Source organism: Micromys minutus (genome assembly GCF_963924665.1).
Source record: "Micromys minutus genome assembly, chromosome: 1".
Lineage (NCBI taxonomy): Eukaryota > Metazoa > Chordata > Mammalia > Rodentia > Muridae > Micromys > Micromys minutus.
In genome coordinates, this window is record NC_137969.1 from 121,779,342 (window position 1) to 121,802,405 (window position 23,064).

A 23,064-nucleotide genomic window follows, 5' to 3' on the forward strand; every position below is an offset into this window, starting at 1 on the left:
TGGAGGTGACTCCTATACATGTACATGCCCCACTTCCCCTCCAAACAAACAAATGAACATGAAGTGTATGTAAATTGGAGAATCTTTTCAGTTTACACATGAGACTTTATTGGTTTTCTTAAAGGAAAAAAATGGAATTGTAATAGAAATAAAAAATCAAGATAAAGGTAACATTTCTTGGTTCTGGTACAAACATAACAAGCAAGTACAGAAGCTAAGAAACAGACCATACAACTGATTTTATCCTCAGGTTAAATTTAAAAAAGAAAAAAGCACTGCTCAAGTTAAGCACAGAAAGAAATGCAGGGTGGTCTTTTGGGAAAACAAAACCACTAACAACATAATCTCATGAAAACAAAAGGCCAGAGAACTTTCCAGCCCATCCTGTCATGGTGATAGCATGGCTTCAGAGTCCCATTTAATGACAAGCAGACAAAGAACACGTAGGAACAAGACTGCCTTTCCCTGGTATTATTAACCTGCAATCTGTGGACAATTTGTAATGCCAAAAAGTTCAAGGTTTCATTTTGTAAAAACTGACATTTAAGCCAACATGAATGTTTTCCATCCATTCAGTAACTGAGAGGACAATGATATAAAAATATGTAAAAATTATTCTAGACTCATAATTACTAGATATGCTAACACCCATATAGCTAGTATAAATTTAATGATTACAAAAATATTTTTGTTTCCTTAAAAACATGTAGTTCATTTACCATTTAGTATCAGACAGAAACGCTGGCTACCCTGAAGTACCAAAATCATCACAGGTAAAAGGGCGATGTCTAGACTTTGGGTTTCTTGTTAGGTGGATCCTGAAGACTAAACTTTGGAATTTCACCAGGAGTATATGGAATTCTCTTGGAAGATACCTTTTTGCCAATTGTTTCAATCTGAAGAGGAAAAAAAATTAAGTATTAATCACAGCACATATATGTAAGAGCTCTATAAAGCAGAGCTAAGAGACGATAAGAAGAAACTTTTTCAAGTTCTCTGAGTTGCTGAGAGATCTTTGGCTCCTTTATTTTTTGATGTGTGCAGCATCAAGTGCCACCCCACTTTGCTGGCTTGATTTTGTTGGGGTTTATAGAGACAGGTCTTGCTAGTGCTGGCCTCTCATTCACAGAACCTCCCAAGTGCTGGAGTCACAGGTACACACCAGTACCTGCAATTACCAAGTTAAAAAGGCACAAGCACCTCACCCCTCACCTTCTTTGTATCTGGGCACTGTCTACACACACACCTGCACACCAGAGAGGCTCTGACAGTCATGAGCTGCCATATATAATTTTTTTTTTTTGGTGACAGGTTTTCTCTGGCTGTCCTGGAACTCACTATGTAGACCAGGCATACATATGTATGTGGGTGTTTTATCTACACATGCACATACTAGGAACTGAAGTCAGGGCCTTCTGAAGAGTAGTGAGTGCTCTGAAAACTCAGAGCCACTGCTCCAGCCCCACACAACCACTTACCAGGGTAAGCTTATCTCTTCTGTAGTAGAGATAAACATACTAGTCTATTTCTATATCTCTTTTGAATTAAAAATTAGTTCTTTCATTCTGACTCATGCTGCAAAGGATGCCTGCCCTATTCATAGCAGTCTGTTTTCTTACTGAGTGACTTATACAGTCTCCCTTATTTAAGGATCCCATTTCCTATTTTTATTTCTGAGGCAGAAAGTCCAGGCAGGCCTGGAACTACCTATGCAGCAGAAGATGACCTTGAATTCCTGGTCATCCTGCTTCGATCTGCCAAGTGCAGAATTATAGAAGGGCGCTGCCAAACCCAGATGAATTATAAAAAAAAATCTTGCTAGGGGAAGTTACATTTCTAAGAACTCAAAATCATTTATTTTTATCTTATATATACACGAGTGTTTTGCCTATACATACATATATGTACACTGTGCATGTGCCTGGAACCTTTGGAGACCAGAAGAGGACCCCTAATCCCCTAGAACTGGCTAGAGATGGCGGTGACCGACCGTGTAGGTGCTAGAAGCTAAACCCAGGCTGTGCAAGAGCGGAGCCATTTCTCCAGACTTTTATTATTTATTTCTTGTGACAGTTTTCTCTGGCTGCCCTGGAACTAACTATGTAGACCAAGCTAGCCTCAAACTCAGGGATCCACCTGTCTCTCCCAAGTGCTGGGATTAAAGGTGTGACAAACTTTACACCTAGATAAAAGTTTTAAATATTTGTCTTTCTACATGTGTCTTGGAAATAACATTTAAAAGATAACACAACTGGGAAAAGCAACCCTGCTGCTCACGTGCTAAGGAGGATGAGATGGAAGAATTTCCAAGGAGTTAACAGAGTTGCCAGATGACTCTGCTGAGACCCAGTATCTCACAAATGGCAGAGAAAGGACCTTTAGCAAGTGAGTGAGAGGTTAAAGAAACCAGATCCACTATCTGGTGAGTAGATAAGGCCTATTCCTAGCGCCTCTAAGCCAGTGCTGAGCACACGCACAAGCTCTGTGGCATCGTGCTGGCAGCCCTCCACCACGGCTTCAACCTTCCCCAAGTCACTCTGCCAGGAATGTCCGCACTGCTTCAGGAGGCAGCAGGTAACAGCTTGTTAGTACTTGCAGGGCTCTGGTGCAGCAGAGCCAGGTAGAACGCACCAATGCATTGCCCTGCTCTTGTTAGCTTTCCCAAGCTCCACACTGATGAAGAGACTGGGAAGAGGGTTCATGAGCCCCATATTCTCCCTTCAGACGTCTCACTGCACAAGGACAGTGCCGAGTGTCTGAAAGGTGCGGGAGGAACACCACTGATGAACCCAGGTACCTGGCAAGGTGGATGGTAGCTATTCTCACAGGAAGGTGACAGTGTTGCTGCTAGGTGAAGTATTTCCTCAGTGGCCACCCACAATGAAACCCCGTCCCTCACCCAGGGCTTCACTGGGGTAGGAAACTCAGCTATAAATAACAAGAGAGCACCCGAACCACAGTGGGACATCTTAACCTTACAGTATGAGGTAAGATAAACTCTTTCCATAAGATAGGTACCCGAGACCCTTCCAGCTGCCAAGTAAAGGAAACCAACTTTAGGTTACAAACAGGGGAGGAGTGGAATGATTACCAAAAACTCCGGGCTTTGCAGAGAATGGGCGTCTTGTCCTGTTTATATTACGGTCTAGCGGCTAACTTAGAAAATAGTTGAAACCCATACAGCGGGTTTACAGATCGTCCATGGCCACGGAGGTGGCTCAGAGGGTAAAGGTACTTGTACAAGTCTGAAGCCCTGCGCCAGAAGTTGTCCCCTGACCTCCACACATGCCACAACCCAAAGTTATGCAAACACACATACAATAATAAAATTAAATAAAATAATGATAACCAAAGCAAACAGAAGAGGCAGCCAGAATCCTGGTTACCTGGAAGCCTATGGTCTGTAGCTCACTGTGGAGTCCGTCCAGGACACGCCGCCCATCAAAGATAAAGGCTGGCTTCAGCATCTTTTTATGAATCCTTTCATAATCCAATTCCTGTGTGGACATACAAATGAACAATTAGAACATACATGTAGACACATTCAACTAGTGTTTGCACTGGAATGCCTCTAGAATTTTCCGTGATTTAATCTGAGACGTCACCTTAAACATGTCCCACTCAGTGCAGATGACGAGGGCATGGGCGCCATCACATGCTTCGTACGGATCCTTGGAAATGGTCACCAGTCTGGACACTAAAAATAGCACAACAACCAAACAGTGAGAAATGAGGCACTGGAAGTTACGTGTTTTAACACTTGTACTGTAAACAGACAGTCTAACAGCGAGCAAATGGGAAGTGGGAGCCAGGAGCACCCCCAAGCTTTCTTCACAAGTATGTCCTGGGGATCTTAGGGACTTTGTGGAGGACCACTGGCTATACCCCTGGCTCCTCCAGATTAAGCACAGATGACGTCAGCTCAGAGCTGAGAGCACAGCAAAGAGTTTCATCCTAGAGAAACAAGGCTCAGTACCAGGCAAGCAGTGACAGAGACACAACTATTACATAAAGGTTTCAAAGATGCTGTGTGGGAGAGAGTCCTACCCTGGTCATCCGCTGAGACACCTGGATGAGAGAGGTCCACCACTATTTGTTCCCTGGGTACTTTTGGATCATATATGTGGAGGTGTGCGCCCTCATCCATCAGGTATTTGCTAATGTAGATACTGGAGGATTCTCTGAAGGACAAACAAATCAGTATTGTTTTAAGTGGCAAATTCCAATAACGGAATTTAAGATACAGGTAAGTTCTACTTAAGCTTAGTTGGTAAAAATACAGATGCTTTTTTATTCTCTTTCTCTCTCTCTCTCTCTCTCACACACACACACACACACACACACACACACACACACACACACACTAGGAAAGAAAGGAGACAGACAGATCCTCTTCTGCTTATGGTGACACCATGCTGACAGCCCTCTCCTGCTATCTTTAAATGATGGAGAATAAAATCCTGTAGAAAACACATAGGCACATAAGTACACATACATGTATTTTTGTGCACTTCTGGCCCTGACATGTTTTAAGGAGACCCAGTGAAAGGATTGGCAGGAAGAAGTGGATCCCACTGTGAAAGGAGAGAACTGAGGACTCAGACTTGTTCTCTGACTGCCTCACACATACCATAGCCTGGAACTTGCTATGTAGACCAGGCTGGACTCCAAGCCATGGCTCAAGGCTCATCTCCACCTCTACCTCCCAAGATTAATACTGTATTTGGTAAACATCAGTAAAATTAAAACAAACCAATCACACACACACCACTTTTTAAATGTTTTAAAAAACAGGTACCTGGTATCACCAGTATCCTTTTTGAATGCAAACCCCAAAATAGCTATCTTCTTATCAGTCACTGTATTAAACAGGCTGTCTATGATACGTGATGCAAACCTCCTCCTCTGGTAGTCATTCATGTCTATGACCTGAAATTATATGTACAATATACAATATTAGCTTACAAAAGTATAGTCTAGGATATACATGTGGTTTTATAGTTAATACTATACAAATATACATTTATATATTAATAAAAAAGTTTATCTAACACTGTTATGTAGATTTAAATATGAAAATTAAAAACCCACCAATTGCCAGATGTGATGGCACACACCTTTAATCCTAGCATTTGGAAAGAGGCAGAATTCTGAATTCTAGACTAGCCTGGTCTACATAGCAAGTTACAGAACATCTACAGTATACAGAGAGCCTGTCTTTCTAAAAATAAAATAATAATAAAATGTACAATTCCCTTCCTTAGAGCCTTCCTGAAATGTTCACTTTCTTTTACTCGATCTGCTGTGAGTGAAACTGTGGTTGAGAAGATGGGTCACAAAGCTAGGCTTGAATTCTGAAGGCATCTGAGATCAGCCACACGGCCAGCCTAGATAAGGCATCCCACAGGCAGCTTCCGTAACCCCTCATATGCTCGACACACTGCTCACCAAAGCTCACTATGAGAAGAAAGTGGCCAAGAACAGAGAGGGACCTGCTTCAGCACAAAACTATGACACCACAAGTCCTGGACATCACCCAAATATCCTGAGAGTAAGAGCCTGAGAGCTTCTGACACGGAGTCTGAGTTGCACATGAAGCACACAGGGAAAAGAAGCTTTTACCAAAACACCAGGGACCATCTCAAGTCTCCAGAGCTTGAAAAGGAGCACAAAGTGTCGGAAAGTCAGGACTTCATCTGCAGCTTTTGCAGAATGAGTAGCAAAAAGCCACCTGCTAGGCTGAGTGGAATACGTCAGAAGCGAGCCATCTCTAGACTTGCTCATAGCCATTGCTGAAGTTCGGAAGATTATGAACTCAGAAAAAAGCATTTGGAAGAGGTGTGTAACCTGGCAGATACCTTAGGCAAATTATGTCTCAGAGTCTCTTTCATCTAACAATGGGGGATAATGTTAGTGATGAGGACTAAAAGATATTCTGCAGCAAAGTGCCCCAAAGGGTACCCAGAATAAACAAGCATTTGGTAACTGGGAAGGGGGGTTCCTGGTTTTAGCTCCATGAAACTCAAAGAAAGGAAAGAAAGTATCCATAGATGCAGACTATTTGGAAATATTAAAATGCTGGTTCTTAAGTTTCATAGAAAAGCATGTGTCACACCAAGTTCCAGGGTAGTCTGGAATATACAGGGAGACTCTGACTCTTACGAGGGGGCATGTCTGTGTGTCTAGCACTGGGGAGGGGGAGGCGGAGGGAGAATATTTCAAGGACACTCTCAGCTAGACAGGAAGTTCAAGACCAGCCTGTTTACATGAGATAGCCTCTAACACATGCATCGAAACATAAAGGATAATATTCCCTGGCTGATTCTGGGAGCAAATTTAGCATATATATATATATATAGTGGTGTGTCAAATATGCTCATCACAGCTGACTAGGAAAACAGACACTCATTACATAAACCTGAAATAAGTAAATGCAAAGCCATTTTACCAAGGGTGCCATATGTTTGATTAGAACCTAATAAGTTATTAACTACAAAGATATATACCTGCTGCCAGTAACGAGCTACTTCAGGCAGATTCAGAGCCTCACAGAGATAAACCAAATTCAGAACATCTTTTTGGAAGCAGCTTCCACCAAAACCTGAGGGAACAAAATAAGCTTAACAATATTTTCAGGTAAAATCCAGAAACTAAATCCTGTGGCAAAGCTTACACAACATCTGCAACTTTTATTCAGATTCTAAGTAATCAAAATCAGACAGCAGAATTATTTTTGCAACTACACTGTGAGTTCAAGCCCAGCCTGGGCTACATTAAGACCCTGAATCAAGATGAAAAAGAGAGAAAAAGTGGTTTACAAACCACGTGACATTTACAGGTAATCAGCTCCTCAAGTACTTACTAACTGGTTCTCCAACCCAGGTTTCATTAAAGGTACATCTGACCTTTTTCCTTTTAAAAGAGAATTTTCTTTATTTGTACGTGTGTCCTGCCTGCATGAACACATGTGCATCACGTCAGAGGTTAGAAGGGAACGGCTGGTTTAGAGGGGCTGTGGGATGAGCACGGGACATCTGCAAGAATAAACACTCTCCAGCCCAACTTGACCTTTTCCTCACATTTAACTTCCCTTTCTTCAGTCACTTCCCTGGCATGATTCCTTGTCTCTTCCTTTACTGCAGAGTTCGTACATTGTAGGGCAAAAGGGCCTGGTGGGAAATAGTTCAGTCTTTGTGGGCCATAAAATCCCTGCCACAACTGTTAACCTCTGGCACCGCAGCTCCATAGTGGGCAGGGAGAAGAGAAGGGCTGTGGGTGCGGTGACTATATCCCCATAACACTTATTTACAATGAGCTGTGGAGTGGATATGGGCCACCTTTGAGCTAGTGTCATCAGACTGCATGCAGGGAGGTAAAAACTTCAGTGACATTCTGGGCAAGTTATAAAACTTTCCTTGAACATGAATAACCTCTAAAAAGGTCAGCACCGTAAAGTAAAAAGCATAGTGTCACATCTGTAATTCCGGTTCATGAGTGGCACAGGGAGGAGAGTCAGGAGTTTGAGCCAACCATGACTATATAGCAAGTCTAGGCCAGCTGGCCTGTGTGTGAATGTCTGTCTTGAAAGAAAAAAAATAAAGCTTAAAGGATAAAGCACTGATGTAGACATGGCACACATAGTGTGTCTTTTGTAAACATGACACATAGTTGTCTTTTGTAGACATGGCACATAGTGTGTCTTTTGTAAATAGCTTTAGCATAGTTGGAGAAAACAGAAGGGCAGGGAAACGTGACATACAGCCTCAGAAAGAGTGTGAGTGTGTACATGTGTGAGGGTGGGACTGAATCCCCGCCTTGGGCATGCTAGGCAAACACTCTGACACGGAGCCAGTCCTAGCTGACCCCCTTTCTGTATTATGAGACAGGGTTTCACCAAGTTGTGCTCTATAAAGTATTTTTAGTGCTACAATACAGTCTAACTACCACCAGTAATGAGAAATGTACTTTACAGGCAGAGTAAAATCCATTTACAGATGGGGGTGAGGGCAAATGTGGCCAGGCCTGGTGGCACATATCTGTAAGTCCAATTACCTTGGAGGCTGAGGTAGGAGCATAGAAGACTCATAGCCTGCCTGGGCTACAAGTTCAAGGGCATCCAGGGCAGCTACCGTAATAGAAGCTAGCCTTAGTCTCCTGATCCTCCTCCCTCTGCTTCTTAAGGGCAAAGAGGTGAGATGTCCACAGTGTGCCCGGCGTCACTTCATCTTACAGCCTAACGGAAGGCACTGTGTGGAAGTCAGAGGAGGACCTGAGGGAGTCGGTCCTCTCCTTTCAGCAGTGAGTTCAGGCTCCAGTCAGCAGGCATGGGGACGGGGCCTTCACTCGTCCGGCCTTCTCACAGGTCCTGGGTCTTTTTTTTTTTAAGATTTATTTTATTTTGTGTGTATGAACATTCTGCCTGCTGTGTACATATGTACCACATTCATACCTAGTAAGAGAGCTTAAGATGCCTGGAACTCAAGTTACTGATGCTTGTGGGCCACCATGTGGTACTGGGAATTACACGCTGGACCTCTGGAAGAGCAGCCAGTGCTCCACCACTGAGCCATCTCCCTACCCTCTAGAATTTCTTCCTTTCTTTCTTTTTTTTTTCTTTTTTTTTTAGTTTTTTTTCTCTTTTTGAGACAAAGTTTCTCTGTGTAGCCCTGGCTGACCTGGAATTCCCTCTGTAGACCAGGCTGGCCTCAAACTTACAGAGACTCACCTGCTTCTGCCTCCAGGGTGCTAAGATTAAAGGCATGCACCACCGCTGCCCAGCAAATCTTTTTTAAAAAACAACAGACATTAAATTAAAAAAAAAATCTTTCATAGAGAGGTTCTGCAAACCTGGAAGTGTTAGTAACCTGTTTTACTGGAGAAATATGTAGGGAACATTTTATTTACCAACGCTGGCTTTTAGAAACTTATTTCCAATTCTCTGGTCCATCCCGATAGCCGTTGCTACCTCTTCCACGTCCGCGCCTGTGGCTTCACACAGAGCACTTATGGAGTTGATGCTGCTGATCCTCTGGGCAAGAAAAGCATTGGCTGCCTTTACATCACAAAGAGACGGGAGAAGATGGTGATGAGTGAGAGGCAGCTTCATATGTCAGTGCATTCACTGAGGTGATGCTAATCACTAAGCAGGCCTGAGAGATGCTGAGGGACTCATGCTGAGGAGACAGTGGAAGGCCAGTTAGAAAACACACTTGGAAGGGAAGGGCTGGGACGCAGGGCTACAGAGCATGACTAACCTGTGGGGCTCAGGTTTAAATCCCAGCACTGAAAAACAGAACAAAGTGTGCATGTGTGCACATGTGTGTGCATGTGTGTGCGTGTGTGTGGCGATCCCCACAGTCAGGAAGCTGGGCTCTGGGTCTGACACTGGCCTAAGTAACATCGAATACCCTGCCTAAACACAGTAACAATTTAATGAAGAGTTGCAAACTTTGCACTAACCAGTTTGGAGAGCTCTGAGGACCAGGTGTTGGTGGTAAGGATCTTTTCCTTAGGAACCCAGTGCTCATACACAGCGCACAGTGCCCGAACAGCTTTCTGGCCCTCTGGGGTTTCATCCCCTCCAATCAGGACTCTGTCCGGGTTCTTTAGGTCCTTGATGGCTGTTCCCTCTGCCAAGAACTCAGGATTGGACAGTACCTAGAACAGCAATGCAGAGGAACGTTTAGGATAGAATGAACTGTGGGTAGCTTTAAGGCATCAGTCTTGACCTAAAAAGAATTAGATTCAAGTCTTCTCTTTCTCCATACCTGCAAATTCAAGTTGGGCTTTGTGTTGGCGTCAAATATGCGGCGGATGCTTTCTGCTGCCCGCACAGGGACTGTGCTTTTCTCAGTCACAATTTTGTACCCATTAGAGTTCTGCACGATTCGGCGAGCACAAGCTTCGATATACTTCAGATCTGCTGCCCGGCCTTTTCCCATCCCATATGTTTTTGTTGGTGTGTTCACCTAGTGAGAGCATTTGGGATAAAGAAGAGAGGGCCTATGAAGGCTGCTCAGTGTGTTCAAGATAACCCAGACTATCGGTTAGCTAACTAGTCAACAGTCATCATGGCCTTAACCCTCACAGGATAACACGTTTTACATATGCAGCCACTGGGAGAAATCACTGGAAGAACCAAGAGAACTCTTGTGGAGAAGCTGCCATGCGTGTGACAAATACCGGACAGGCAGGCGGGTTCCACTCTAAGTCCAGGGGACAAAAATGAACTCAAAGGTCCCCAGTCTAAAGGACTGCCTGTCTATGACATGTAATATATTATCATGGTTAAGGGCATTGTTATGGCTTAATACCAAATATAAAACCTTGAAGCTTTCACAGATAGACAGATTAAAAATCACACGGCAAAGCAAACTACTTACAGAAATAAATACTAGATCGGCTTCTCTGATGGCATCATCAATATTGGTAGAAAAAAACAGATTTTTCCCTCGACAGGATTCAACAACTTCTTTTAGTCCAGGCTAGAGAAGGAGGGAGGGAAAAGGAGTTGAGTACTCAGTAACATCATCAGTCCTGAGAAGACAAACTCAGAATCACCCTTGTCAAGGGGACGGTTGTGCTGTAATGCAAAGGTCTAGATTTCCCAGCAGTGGCTTTAGAATAGCTGAGGCCCGCAGGCACAGCAGCGCACACCTGCAGACCTGACGAGTAGAAGGCCGAGCCTGAGGCAAGGCTGAACTACACAGAGAATCTGAGGTCTGCCCAGGCTACACTGGGAGGTATTCTGATCACTAAAAAAGAAACAAAGGGAGGCCCATACACAACACAGTAAGTAAGGATGTCACCATTAAATGGAACAGAGCTGAACTCGCACAAAGATCAGCAGCTCTAAAATGCTGTGTCATTATTGACCATGTACCTGGGTGATATGTTAACCATTAACTCCTCCGTATCAACTAATATCTGAGCCTTCAAGGCCCTGTGATTTCAAGCAAACATTGTGCACTGTCATTATGAATGCAGTCCCTGCCACCCCATGACTCATACCATCAGGGTGGTTGTAAAAGTCAGTATTTACTTCACACAGACATTAGGGTGTATTTATCTAAGTCCTACTGTAAGACACACTGAAAATCTTTATTACTTTTTCCCATGCAATGTTTTTGCTAATAGATTTATGTTAAAAATAAATTGAGAGCTGGGCGATGGTGGCTCACATCCTTAATCCTAACACTCAGGAGGCAGAGACAGGTGAATCTCTGAGTCCGAGGCTTCAGAAGTCCAGTTGGATAAGAAGAAAGACTTAGAGACAACGGCTGGTAACTGAATTTTGGATTTTTTGGATTGTTTTGGTTTTTGGTTTTGTTTTTTTCAAGGCAGGGTTTTCTGTGTAGCGCTGGCTGTCCTGGAACCTACTCTGTAGACCAGATTGACCTCGAACTTACAGAGATCTGCCTACTTCTGCCTTCCGTCTGAGCACTGTGACTCAAGGTGTGTGCCACCACCATCCAGCTGGCTGGTAACTGTAATCAGATATATTTTAAAATAGTTTCGTAAAATTCCACTAATGCAATTAAATGATAAATGTTCTAGGTGATCATTAAGCACCATACATGAAATATCACACTGTAATCCATAAGTACATACCAAAGTATGTCCTATACATAAAAGGCTTATTTCTTTATTTATAGGCAGTCTTGTGTGGCTCCAGCTGACCTGGAACTCAGAAATACGCCAGCCTGTCTCCCAAATGCTAGAATTTGGAGGCATTGTTCTGAGGTAGAGTGACTCTCTCTAGCCCTGGCTGTCCTGGAATATGACCTGTAGATCAGACTAGTGTTAAACTCAGAGATCGGCCTGTCTGTGCTGAAGTTAAAGGCATGCACCACGATATCCAGAGGTCTATTATTTTTTTGAAATGAGGTCTCATATATATCCCAAACTGGCCTCAAACTCACTCTTGTGGGATGTTCCTCCTGACTCTAACTCTTGAGTATGCTATAATGGCTCCTCTTAGGAAAAAAGCGCAGATTTGTGCATGATGAGCAAGCACTCCGTGACTGAGCAACACCCCAGCCCATACACTTCTTCCTAAGGGCTTGGGATCTCAGCACACTTGACACAACTGTCACTGGAGTGTCCTTCATTTCTTCTTTTTTCTTTTGCAGTACTGGAGCGGAAATCCAAGTCCTGGCACTCCTCATGTGCTACACTCCCATAATATTTTATCAGAAATTTTTATTGTATACTTTTGGCCTTTTGATCTTGATATAGCCCAGGCTGACCTGGAACTCATTATGTAGTTCAGTAATCCCCCTGCCTCAGCCTCTCAAGTACTGGGATTACATGCTTGCAGTACATCTAGTTTATTTTCCCTTTTCTTTTTCTTTCTTTTTCTTCTCATCTGAAACCCAGGGCCATATGTTGGCTAATCAAGCTAGCATGAACTATATCCTAGCACTATGCAGAGCCTTTGCTTTGTTTTGAGGCAGGGTCTCTCTGTGCTGTCCTGCTTGGCCTTAAACTACATACACCAGGCAGACCTTGAACTTGCTTCAGTTCCCAAGAGCTGAGATTATGGGTGTTACAAGCATTCCCAGCCAGACTTTTTGTCATTGACTTGGTTACAGTCATAGGTTGCACAATAATAGTATATCTCGAATGTTAACCAACAAAGAGCTGACTAATATATAGCTTACCTCGTAAATGGGGAGGGTGGGAGAATTCCACGCATTGACCCTTGCCTCGTTGACATCCACAACCGTTACCCTGATTTCAGGGCACATGTGAGCAATGACACTGCATGTGGGTCCGCCGACGTAGCCCGCACCAATGCAACAGATCTTCTTGATCTCAACCATGACTGATCTAAGAGGGAAACAATTAGCAATGTCTTAGCACTGAAGACAAAATCTGGACAAATCACTGGCATTCATCACAAAAGTGTTCGATATCTGGAACCACTTCCTACGTTTCCTCAAGAATACGAAAATGGCCAGTGGAAAATAAAGTTCCAATCATGACTCGGCCTCTTCCTCACTGTGCCAGCACAGAAGAGTTTATAACAAGGGACAGCACTGCACACGCTGTAAAATGATGGTGTCCTGACAGTTAGACAGTAAAGAAGTAGAATGAAGCCAGGCTGTGGTGGTAGATCCCTTTAATCCCAGAGGCAGAGGCAGGAGGATGTGGGTTCAAGGCCAGCCTGGTCGACAGAGCGAGCTCCAGTACAGCATAGCCAGGACTACACAGAGAAACTCTGGAATAACCCAACAAAGAAAAAAAAAAAAAGATGATGAGGAGGAGAAAGATGAAGAGGATGAAGAAGAGGAAGATGAAGAAGAAGACAAAGAGGATGGAGGAGGAGAAGAAGAAAAAAGCCCCAGAAAGTAAATTTATTCATCAGTGCAATTTGAGCTAACAAAGGTGAGTTTGGCAACAGGTTTAAATGGTCTCAGATTTTGAGATTAGTTCTGTGATTCAGATCTGGCCTCTAAGATTAAGCTCCTGCTTGGCTAAAATTTATTCCTCAAGAATCATGTGAGTAACTTAATTCCCAACGCAAAAGTGTTTGAAGGTGGGGCATAAATGGAGGCATTTACAACTGAGAGCTCTACCCAGGGCGGACCAACGCCTGTTGTAACAGGGCTTAGGGCACAGGTTTGAGCTCATGTTCCTTTGTTCTCCCGCCAGGGAATGACACAGCAAAACTGCATGGTGCCCAGTGTCAGCCCCTCCATCTTGGTTTTGCCAACCTCCAGTACCCTGAGCCAAGACATTCCTGTTTGTTATAAGTCATCCATCTCTCTAGCAGCAGAAAATAGAGCAAAATGCCCTTTAAAATACTTAATTGGCATCAACAGATTATATTTAAGTATTGGACAATAATCTTAAAACTCTATTTCAACTTTAATCAGAAAATGGGAAAAGGCTAAAGGAAAGAAAACGTCAAGTGTGTTTATTTGCTGGTGTGCACATGCAGATGCCCGAGGCTCTATTGTTCTGGAGCCTGGAGCTTGCTCATGTCCAGCCAGCAGTCCCGAGCCACACTGTCTCTGGCTCTCCGCCCTGGCGTGCAGGTGTGTACGGCCACAGTAGTTTTTACTGGGTGCTGGGGTCCAACCCTTGGGCTCACATAGCAAGCACTTTACTGCCCCACCATCTCCCCGACCCAGCAAAGTAATTTCTGCAGTTATCAATACTGTTGCACTGATCTTAGTAAGTTTTTAACAGTCAGTAGGTTTTACTACACCTAATGAATTGATACTAAAAATTTACAAGAAACTGACTTGTATATAGGAATGTCTGGCACCGTCAAAGTGACCAAGTACTTCAGTCTCTGCCAAGGTCTCAGACATCACCAAATCAAACCCATTCATGAAACCCAAAGAGAAGGAAACTAGTAAGCGGACGCCTGAACAGCCTGTTGTGGATCAGGTTCTCTGGGTCAGCCTAATCACAGTGCTTTCCAAGAGTGTTCCTAGGCCAGTGGAAGTTTGCTCAGCGTGTATGATGTAAGGCCCAGTGTCACAACAAAGAAACAAACAAACAAACATAGTTTTAGTTCCCCAAAGAGGGGTTTTAGAACTCTATTAAGAAAGTATTCTTTTTTTAAAGAGTTATTTAATTTATATTAGGACACTGTCACTGTCTTCAGACACATCAAAAAGAAGAGAGCAACAGATCTTATTACAGATGGTTGTGAGCCACCATATGGTTGCTGGGAATTGAACTCAGGACCTCTGGAAGAGCAGTCAGTGCTCTTAACCTCTGAGCTGTCTCTCCAGCCCCAAGAAAGTATTCTTAATGGTATAAATAGAAGTAAGTTTTGGGGAGAAGTCGGCTCTCTCCTTCCATCATGTAGATTCCAGAGATTGAACCTGTATCCTTTACCAGCTGAGTCATCCTTTTGGTGCCAAAGTAGAACATTACAAGGGAATTTCTCTCAAGACTCCTCAGTTCTGCTCCATCCCTACTGACTCTGCTTCAGGCAGCGCCTTTGTTTCTTGTGTATACACCCAGTGTTACTTTGCCTAAGTACAGATTCATATATAATGCATACGTGCATGTGCCTGCGTGGGCATGTGTGTGTGTGTGTGTGTGCCTGTGCATGTGTGTACGATGATCTTTTTGAGACAGGGTTTCTCAATTATGCAGCTCTATGCTGGAACTCTCTATGTAGACCAAGCTGGCCTCAAATTTACAAAGCTCTGCCTCCTGAAATTAAAGGCAAGCAACCCTCATACCTAACATAATCTATTTCTGAACTGAAGAAATACCATATATAAACAGTCTCTACATATGGCTTTTTTTTTTTACTTACTGTATTCTACAGTCATATCCTCAACTTTAATGATTATGCGGCATTCTTCTATATGAATATGCTTACCAAAAAAATATTAAAACTATGCTAAGTCTAGTAGATTGCTTAGGAGCCGGAGCAAGTAAGTTAAAAGTTAAAAGTTCTCTATTAGGTCTTGTGAAGTTATGGGTATAAAACATTCTATTAAATATCTTTTAGAATTGTAAGGCTTGCCTCAGTAAAAATACCAAGGGTACCCAAGCTGACTTCTGGCCGTCAGCCATCTTCCCTCGCCTCACCCGTCTCCTTTGCCTGCCCTAAGTGAATGGCAAAGATGATGTTGGGAATGCTAAGTGGGTGAGCTCCAGGAAACCTGAAAATCTCCTTCCTTCAGGGAGACATGTTCCTAGCCTTCACTGCAGCTGTCCCAGCACTTGGGGAAGCAGAGGCAGGTGGCTTTATATGAGTTTGAGGCCAGTCTGGTCTACAAAGCAAGTTCCAGGACAGCCAGGGCTACACAGAGAAACCCTGATGGGGGGGGGGGAATCATACCCCAGTAAAATGGCTAGGTGATAAGATCATCAGCTAGAAGGCCAAATGAGTGTCCAAGTCCAGGGGAGAACAGGAGGTGAAGAGGGGCCCATGAGGTGGTCCAGAGGGTAAAGCAAGCCCAATGGGCTCATTTCAGGCCCTGGACCCCAATCAAGGTGGAGGGAGAAAACCAGCTCCTGAATATGGCTCTATGACCTCCATAACCCCTCACACAATAATAATTAATAAAAATCAGGGGTGGGGAAGGAAGATGCAGAAGAGGGTTGTCTCGGTGCAGAAGTACAAGCTGGGCCTGAAAAGAAAGCCAGAAAGAACAGTCTAGGTCCGAGTAAAAGAATCAACAGATGTGGGGCACTTGCTCAGTGAGAAGCAATAGGTACTGAGGAGCTGTGACAAGTGATTGCAGTCTCCTAAGGCGTGACTTCGGTACAAGTGGCTCTGGAGTGTCTCTCTTAGAGCAAGACAGCAATCTGTAAGGCACAATCTAGTAGTAATCCACCTAGTGGAATGAACCATCATCACTGGACACATTTCGACAACCGAAACCTATTCCCTATAGGAGAGGGGGGCATGGTTTTGAGCAGGGTGGGATGGGGGTTAAGTGTGGAGACAGAGTTAGGAACAAGACAATTCGATATCTGGTGTGATATTTACTTTTATACAAAAGAACAGTGACATGGAATGTAAAGAGGAGACCTTTTTTTTCCCCTTGAGTTCCAGGGAAATAAAGACCGAAATAAAATTTTCCAAGCTTGGACAGCGTAATTCCTCAAAATTCTCTGTTCTCGTGCTTTGTAAATGTGGGTTCCTGGAAACTACACTACCAGAAACAGATGGCCTAGATTTCAGGTACAAGTACAGTTGTTCCTCTGTTCCAACAGGTTCTAAAACCACAGAATCAGGCAACTATGTGTGCGTGCGTGTGTGTGCGTGTGAAATTAGAGGCCAAGTATTAGGGCATACATCTTTAATCCTAGCATTAGGGAAGCAGAAGCAACTTGGAGGCAGGCCACCCTGATCTACATTGTAAATTCCAGGTCAGTCCCAGTGACATAGTAAGGTGCCATCTTAAAAAAAAAAAAATCACAACTCTACTGAATATGTAGACTTTTTTTTCTTGTTGCTTAAACAATAAGATAGAACTATTTAGATTTTATTAGATATGGCTTTTATTGTTTTGAGACAAATTCTCCCTATGTAGCCTAGGTTGGCCTAGAACTTGGTCCGTAGCCTGGGCTAGTCTTGTGCTCACGATCGTCTCTACAATACTAGGATTATAAGTATGAGCCATGATGCTCAGTTACATTAGGTATCATACGTAGCCTAAAGAGGATTTAAAGTATACAGGAGGACATTTTATTTAAAGGACTTGAGCATTCCCAGATGCGGGCATTTGTGGCAGTCCTGGAACAAACGTCCCAGAGATACCACAGGACCATGTGCAGGCCCTGCAATAAAATCCCTACTGTGATAGCTGTTCTACTGCAGTGTCTCTCTGTAAGCTACGTCATCATAATTCAATATCTAAACCCTAATTAACTCTAGGCCTATGCGTTCATCTTCAAGGCTCACATGACCGAGCCAGAACTATCACATCAGGACATCCGGCCAGGCTGGAGAGATGGCTCAGTGGCTATTACCACGCGTTGTTCTCCCAGAGGACCCAGGTTTAATCCCCTGCACCACAAAGTGGTTTCACAACCATCCATAACTCCAGTGTCAGGGGATCTGGTGCCTTCTGGCCACAGGCATGTCCATGGTATCAAAGTAACCAAACACAGAAAATAAAAACACATCGTTTAAAAGAGAAAGAGACACCTGCCCCCCCCCCCAATTAAACTAATAAGTAGAAATTCTAAGTATGTTGTTGGTCCAGAGGATCTTTCAGAGTTACAGGTTAATTCCATAGCCAAGAAGTTACAGCTAATAAAACAGCCGATACGCTGAAGCGCAAACTGGACATGTTCTATCAACAGTCACAGAGTAAGCGTAGGTCAAATGTCTAGGGAAAGAAACTCCTGGGCCTAAAGAGTTCATAGTTCAGTAATGTATCCCAAGCTAATGGATCTTTTTTTTTTATTAGATTTATTTATTTAATATGTGTTAGTGTATACCCACCACATGAGTGCCTGGGAGTTGGATGGTTGTGAGCCACCAATGTGAGTGCTGGGAATTGAACCCAGGTCTTCTGCAAGAGGAACACGTGGCCTTTAACCACTGAAGCGTGTCTCCAGTGCCAAGGCTGGTGTTCACCTTTAACACCTAGGATGGCTATTCGTCACTGAGTATTGAGTTAATAACTGTTCCCTAGGCCTCCAGGATCGAAGGCTTCATGTTTCATAGCGTTAGTTAAGATGGCTGATCATTGATTACAGTAATTTGACTGCTACCTCCTTTAGCCACCGAAAGAATAGACTTTATTTTCCCCTAAGTTACCTCTAATATTATTTGTTTTTATAATGCAGGGGATTAAATCCAGGGTCTCACAAATCACAGGTAGACATCCAACCCCTGTGTCCCATCCCCTTGTCCTCAAGTTACTTCTTATTGGCCTTTATTTTCAAGGCTGTGGTTCAGGGTTCTTTCTAAGCAGTAGTTACTGACGGCTGCGGCCGCATGTGTGGAACTGGATACGACTGGGGTTCTCCTTCCCTCCCTTTTGTTTTCTTTCTCCCTCCTCCTCTTCCTTCTTCTTTTTACACACACTCGCTTTTCTGTCTCTCGATAAGGTTTCACTCTGCAGCCAAGGCTGCTCTGGAACTGGTAGAGACATCTGCCTCAGCCTCCTGGAAACTCAGTATAGACATGAGCCAGCTACACTCAGCTACTTGGGTTGAGTCTTCATTTTGGCCTTGCTAGTTTTCTTATGAAGTGCAGCCAATACAAGGCAATGGATGGGAAATTACTTAAGAAGACAGATGCAGAGTCAGTGCAACTCGAAGTCACTTGGAAGTTTCAAAACAATCATCAATAAACTTTAACATGGACCTTGATACAATGTTATCAATGCAGTTTCTACAACAGATGTTTTCTGATTCTGTTTTTTTTTTCTTCCTAATTTTAGTGTTTTGTTTTGTGATGGGCAGGCCTGGCACATGTGGAGGTCAGAGGACAACTTTGGGGGATCCAGGCTTGCCTTTCACTGTGGGCTCTCGGGGTCGAACTCAAGGTGGTCAGGCTTGTACAGCAAGTGATTTTACCAGCAGGCTCATCTCACCATTTTCACTGTGTTGACAGAATAGGTTACTCTGAAATGAGTCTTTACCTGGAATATTTTGGGAACCACAGCATATCACACCATTCTGAAAATACTGTCCATGTAAAAATCTCATAAATCCAGGTAAGCATCTCAACCTACAAGATGTCCCTAACAGCCAGTAAAATGCCCTATACTGCAGTCTGAACAGAATACCATCCATCTGCCACCCCTTTCACAGCTACTGAAGACATGATAGGACAGCTGGCACGCCAACCTCAGTCATTTCCCGAAAGCACACTTAAAAGATGCCTGACTGGGGGGGGGGGGGGACTATTGTGAAAGACTTAATTTTATGTCTAGTGGGAATGATACACACAGCTGTGAAAATTCCAGAAAAGAGAGAGCATGCCTAGTGGTTAGAGCTTTTATGGCAGAGAAAGCAATACAGAGATAAAAGAAGGGGACAAGGTTGGGAGTGGGGGAATGTATTTTCCAAACCAAGGTTGTATAGCATTCATCTCAGACTGGAAGCTGAGTACTCAAAAGCACAGCTCACAGCAGAAACACTCCGCTCTTTCAAGTCCAGAACCCTCAGAAGAAACAGACCAGACTACTGTTCTCCATTTCTTAGGGGATTTGAAGAAAAAAAGAGAAAAATTCAGCCTGGCCTTTGAGGTGAGTGGATGAACAGTTGGTCCTCTGTGTACCCCTCGTATGAGCTCTCTCCCAACCGGCCCCTCCTTTCTTTATACGAGATTTCTCAGTCAACTCTACCTACTCAATTATAGGCAGTACATGAAGATTTTCAAGATCTCACAAAAACGTGGTCTCTCTAAAGCTCCCAAGAAAGGCCTTCCATGACATTGAGTAGAACGTCCAAGCATATGTCCAAAGGCCAACAGTGGATTGCAGGAGCCACCCCTCTTCCCCAGATGTAGGATAAATGCCTTAAGCCTCATCTTCAAGGGGCTTTGCTCTCTACACTTAGGGGCTACCAGGGGAGAGGAGCGGCCTCCCAGGTGAGCAGACTCTAATCCCCAACAAAGCTTAGGACTGTGAAGCGCCCATTAGGCCCCACAGAGAGAAAACCCTCTCTTTGGGGGAGGGAGGACGTTTGGCCGTCTGAAGCGGCGGGGGGAAAAAAAATCTCCTTCGTCTCAAATCGGAAAATAACAAGAATGAGAACTGGCTTGAAGACGCACGAGCTGCGAATTAAAAGCCCGGCTCTTCGTGCACGACGCGATTCCCTCCGGGCCCGAAAAGGGGGACCAGGATGGTGCAGTAGGGAGTCCCTCCGTGAGCGGGGAGCGCGTACACCCGGGGGCGCCCCGCAAGGATCGATGCTTACCCACTTCCAAAGCCGGGGCACAGCGGCCACGCAGATCCCGTTCTCCCGGACAGCGCCTTCCTCCCAAGCTACAGGCTCCACGCACCTCTGCGCTCGCCGCTTCCCGAGGCCGGGGCCCGCGGCCGTATTTAAATGCTTCTGCAGGGGAAGGCGGAGGCTTCATTCCCTTGCAACCAGGCCTCCCCGGACTCTGGACTCAGCCACCGCCCCGCACTGCCCCGCCTCTCTCCACTCCAGGCCCCGGGGCAGGCCTCTATTTCCTTCTGGACCCAGAGCGGCCTAGGGGGCGGGATCCGAAACGTATGGCCACGCCCCTTGCGGGACAGGACGAATCAGCTGGAGCCAACTCACGGGCTCCGCCCCCGCCCGCAGCGAGCGGCGCTGGGCGTGGCTGCGTGCTCGGCTGGTCCGGCTAGGCTGACCGGCTGCTGGGAGGGGCGTCGTGGACCGGGATGGTCGCCGTGGTCCGTGTTCCTTCCCCACTCTAGGTTCCCGCAATCTGGGATGAGGAAAGTTCGCATGTATCAAGTGAATCACCAGTGATCACAGGGCCTGGGGAGGGGGAAGGGGGGGCGAGCGCACAGAAAGGTCTTCCGGCTTTCTGGCCTCCCCCTTATCCTGGAACCCAAGTTGGTTCTCAGCCCCTGGACTCTTGAAGGATTTCTGCTGCCCTTCAAGTCCCTGGGTCCGCCGCGCCCTTTAGTCTGCTGCCCAGAGTTTAGTCACGTCCCATCCCGTTGGGGTTGGGAAGGAGCTGTCTCAGGTCAAAAGGATGCTGAGTTCCTTCATGACTGAGCCAGTGTCTCCCGTTGGTCGCTGGCCAGAGTACGGCGGCGCCCACGCCCGGAGGGCGTATTTTCCAGGAAAAATTTCCAGCCAAATTTTAGAAGGGAGGTTGTCTACATAGCAAGGCGTGTGCAACTTAGACATGAGTGGGTATGTATTTGCGTGTGTGTGTGTGTGTGTGTGTGTGTGTGAGAGAGAGAGAGAGAGAGAGAGAGAAACACTAAAGATTGAACTGTAAACACTCTACCACTGAACTGTCTCCAGTCCTTACAAATACATAAAAAAAGCAAAATTGCCAAAAAGGGCCAAGGGGTTTACTCCCTGGGACACACATTTGAGGACTCAAAACCGCCTGAAACTCCAGCTCCAGGAGACCACACTCTACCCACCAACCAACACAAATGTGGCACACACAGACATCTGCACACGTAGACTTTTTTTTAAAGTAAAATTATTTAGTTTACCCACGGGAATCTTTTGCGACATGGTCCCTGTGTAGGGGTGGCAAATCTGGAACTCTCCAAATAGTTCAGACTGGCCTTAAACTGTCAGTGATCCCCTTACTCGACCTCCTAGGAATCATGATTACTGGCACACCCACTTTTAATGTGAAGGTTTGTTTTGTTTCTTTAGATACTAAAGATCATCTTAAGCCTGAAATAAAAAAAATAAAAAAAAAAAAAAAAAAAAGAGAGAGAGAGAGAGAAAAGCTAGGCACAAATCCCTGTCCCTCATTGACTATAATAACATCATACTCAGTACAATATGGGTCCACCCTGTATAAAGTCAGCCCTTGGTGAAATGATGTTATGGGGTGCCTGACTACCTCATGGGTAAAGTAACTAGGAAATTTTGAAAGTACACTCAAATGCATAGGTCTGAGCAGGTGGCTCAGTGGGCAAAGTAGTTGCTATGCAAGCCCGGAGGTCTAGGTTCATTTCCCTCCAGCGCAAGTGAAAAGCCAAGTGCTGGACTGGAAAGATAGGTCAGTAGTTAAGAATGAAGACTGATCATTAACAAGTGGGGCTGGGGGATAGCTCGCTGGTAGAGAGCACTGACTGCTCTTCCAGAGGACCTCAGTTAGATTCCCAGCAGCCACATGTTCAAAAAGACCAACTTTAAAACAAACAAAACCATTAACTTTAAATACAGAGAATATCCAAGAAAAAAAATTCCAAAAAACAAAACAAAACAAACAAACAAAAAAAACCATTAACTTAATATTGGGCTGAAGTGGTGGCTCAGCAGTTAAGAGCACTGACCTTCCAGAGGTCCTGGGTTCAATTCCCAGCAACCACATGGTGGCTCACAACCATCTGTAATGGGATGTGATGCCCTCTTCTGGTGTGTTTGAAGACAGCTACAGTGCACTTATATTTAATAAATAAATCTTTAAAAATGAAAGACAGAAACGGGGTTTCTCTGTGTAGTTCTGGCTGCCCTGGAACACTCTGGAGACCAGACTGGCCTCCCAAGTGCTGCTGGGATTTATATTTTACTCTCTTGATCGGCTCATGATGCAAGTCTGGGAAAATTGGTGTCATATTGTTAGTTTTTTTTGTCAAGTTGATAATAACATCATCTGTGAAGAGGAAGCCTCTGGGAAAATTGGTGTCATATTGTTAGTTTTTTTGTCAAGTTGATACTAACATCATCTGTGAAGAGGAAGCCTCAGTTGGAAATAGCTCTATCAGACTGGCCTAGAAGCAAGTCTGTGGGGCTTTGGGGCTTACCTGAAATTTACTATGTACAGCAGTCAGGAACACCCAGAGATCAACCTGCCTCTGCCTCCTGCACATTTGCATTTTCTTGATTAATGATTTGATATGGGATGGCACAGTCCACTGAGGGAGGTGTCATGCCTAATAAAGTGGTCCTAAGAAGTCAGGTGGCTGAACGTGAGCCAGGGGAGCA

General features: G+C 44.6%; 1 protein-coding gene across 1 annotated transcript; it reads right to left on the reverse strand.

Moving 5' to 3' along the window:
• Window positions 1-97: 97 nt before the first annotated feature.
• UGDH (UDP-glucose 6-dehydrogenase) lies at window positions 98-20,586 on the reverse strand. The gene is made up of 12 exons (XM_080933325.1): window positions 20,365-20,586; window positions 12,663-12,831; window positions 10,383-10,484; window positions 9,768-9,968; window positions 9,460-9,657; window positions 8,905-9,052; window positions 6,507-6,601; window positions 4,799-4,929; window positions 4,048-4,181; window positions 3,606-3,697; window positions 3,387-3,497; window positions 98-896 (listed from the first exon to the last, which is right to left on the reverse strand). Exons 2-12 carry the CDS (start codon window positions 12,822-12,824, stop codon window positions 789-791), a joined length of 1,482 nt encoding a protein of 493 aa, XP_080789451.1. The 5' UTR covers window positions 12,825-12,831; window positions 20,365-20,586; the 3' UTR covers window positions 98-788.
• Window positions 20,587-23,064: the final 2,478 nt, after the last annotated feature.

Coding starts and splice junctions, on each gene's coding strand:
- UGDH (XM_080933325.1), bottom strand. CDS start 12,824: ATGGTTGAGATCAAGAAGATCTGTTGCATTGGTGCGGGCTACGTCGGC. Junction 9,969..10,382: donor CCGATCTAGTATTTATTTCT/GTAAGTAGTTTG, acceptor TGCTCTCACTAG/GTGAACACACCAACAAAAAC. Junction 4,182..4,798: donor AAGGATACTGGTGATACCAG/GTACCTGTTTTT, acceptor TTTGTCCTTCAG/AGAATCCTCCAGTATCTACA.